Here is a 2,142-nt window from a genome sequence, read left to right on the forward strand (position 1 = left end):
GTAGAGAATTATCCATTATTATAATTTTTCTTGATAGGTATACATGTATTTATGTTGTGTAGAAAGTTTAAGCTGATTCCAATCGAATTTGGATTTTTTACGAATTTTTGAAGTTGCTCCAAAATCAGGTCAAAGTCCCTGTGCTATAGTACAGGGTCTTCGGCCAAATTTCGTCAAAAATGAAAAGTAGAGAATTCTTCATTTTTATAATTTTTTCTGATGCATATACATGTACTTATGTTGTGTAGAAAGTTTAAGCTGATTCCGATTGAATTTGGATTTTTTACGAATTTTTTAAGATGCTCCAAAATTGGGCAAAGTCCTGTACAGGATCTTAAGTCAAATTTTATCAAAAATAAATATGTATTTTACATGCACATGTGCATGTACTTACATGTACGTTGTTTACAAAATTTTGAGCTTATTCCTATCAAAATTGGATTTTTGTTTTTTAAGTTGTTCAAAAATCTGGTCAAAGATCACCGGTTACATGTATGTATATAGTACATGATATACTGTATTCCATGTCAAGATTAGCAATTGTACTCATGTATAAAATTCATCTGAAAGCCCATTGTATTTGTATCATAATTTTCTTGTTCTAACTATAGACATCAATCCCAGAGACCATATACATTGTTGAAGTATTGTTGAGGTGTTCCACTGATTCTGCTGTCCCTAAACCAGCCACTGGTCATAATAACAGAGAAGAAATGAGAGTAAGATATTATAAACCATTCCATCACTGTACACCTGTATGTACATTGTCATATCAATAGATTATACCTTCATCACTTAATTCACTTCACAAGTTGAGCTCTGTCAGGGTTTACCTACCTAAGGATCTTAGACCCTCTGATAGTAGATTCATGGTTGGAAAATCTATAGATGTAAGCCAATGGAATAATTGTGTGTTAAAATTTATAAAATTAGTTTGATGTGATACTACATGTGCATATATATACCGTATAGGGGGAAATTTTGGGGGTAATTAAATTTGGCAAATTTTGCGTTTTGATAGCCATTCACCAAAATAAAATCTGCCATTTTTAGCCATTATACACATGCTCAATGGCACAGGGCCACAAATTTGCCAAATTAAAATCTGCCAATCACCAAAATTTAGCAATTCACCAAATTTTAGTCCCTCCAAAATTTCCCTCTGTTCAATACATCATTGTTGATCAGTCTTTAGTAATAATTTGCATTTGTGTGGATGTATAGGAAGTGATAAAGAGATTCCCTGATGGTCTTCCATTGCTGGATCCAGTAGCTGACATGAACATTAAGGATGAGGAATTCAAGAAGATTGTTAAAGTATGCGATGTGCATATAAATAATGATGGAGTCATTATTGTCTTTTTATGATAGAAAATTGAAGCACTTGAGAAGCGACTGGTCACTAGTGTTGCTCATAAAAATCCAAACCTTGAGCAATTGAATTCATTATGTCAGAAAAAGATTGAGGTAGATAATGATTGTATTATTATTGTTGGAAATCTACGTGCAGATCCACATGTAGTTATATGTACAATGTAGCAATGAATTTGTGTGTTTTAGTTAAGTTCTGCAGTAAGAGAGTCCAAGAGAGAACTAAAGAAAGCACAGACGATAATGCAGATGGATGAACTGAAGTGTAGGAAACGTGTACTTAGAAGGTACACTGTACATCATTAGCAATGTCCATACATTACTGTACTCTAGTCTAGTGCACTACTAGCCATTCACTGACAGTGTCTCTTCATTCTTAGATTAGGGTATGCTAATTCTTCAGATGTGATTGAATTAAAAGGAAGAGTAGCATGTGAAATAGACTGGTACAGTATATTAACATATGATTAACTGTTAATTTTTATACTGTATATAGTGGTGAGGAGTTGTTGCTCACTGAGATGATATTCAATGGAGCCTTCAATGACCTTTCAGTGGAACAGTGTGTGGCTTTGCTCTCATGTTTTGTATTCCAGGAAAAGGTAATATTACCTATACGTAGCCAACTTTGTTAAAAACATCTTTGTGGTTATTTTGATCTATGTCCACTCTGTTACTGATGAGGGATATCAAGGTAACCATAGAATTGCCATAAGATCAAATTAAGTAGCCACAAAGTTGGATGGATTCCTATTATCAGTTGCTTTTAGT

The 2,142-nt window shown here is 33.5% G+C and overlaps 1 protein-coding gene across 1 annotated transcript; it reads left to right on the forward strand.

Annotated features, from left to right (window-relative positions):
• Positions 1-611: 611 nt before the first annotated feature.
• Positions 612-2,124, forward strand: LOC105315858 (superkiller viralicidic activity 2-like 2; the record flags this gene model as incomplete). Its single annotated transcript, XM_011410619.2, has 7 exons — positions 612-719; positions 780-890; positions 1,225-1,317; positions 1,372-1,467; positions 1,561-1,658; positions 1,752-1,817; positions 1,868-2,124. Coding segments are annotated over 7 exons (711 nt in total), but the record flags the coding sequence as incomplete, so codon positions are not given.
• Between the last annotated feature and the right edge of the window lie 18 nt (positions 2,125-2,142).

The sequence above is a fragment of the Amphimedon queenslandica genome, unplaced genomic scaffold (genome assembly GCF_000090795.2).
Source record: "Amphimedon queenslandica unplaced genomic scaffold, v1.1 AMPQUscaffold_7546_Cont20504, whole genome shotgun sequence".
Taxonomy (NCBI): Eukaryota; Metazoa; Porifera; class Demospongiae; order Haplosclerida; family Niphatidae; genus Amphimedon; species Amphimedon queenslandica.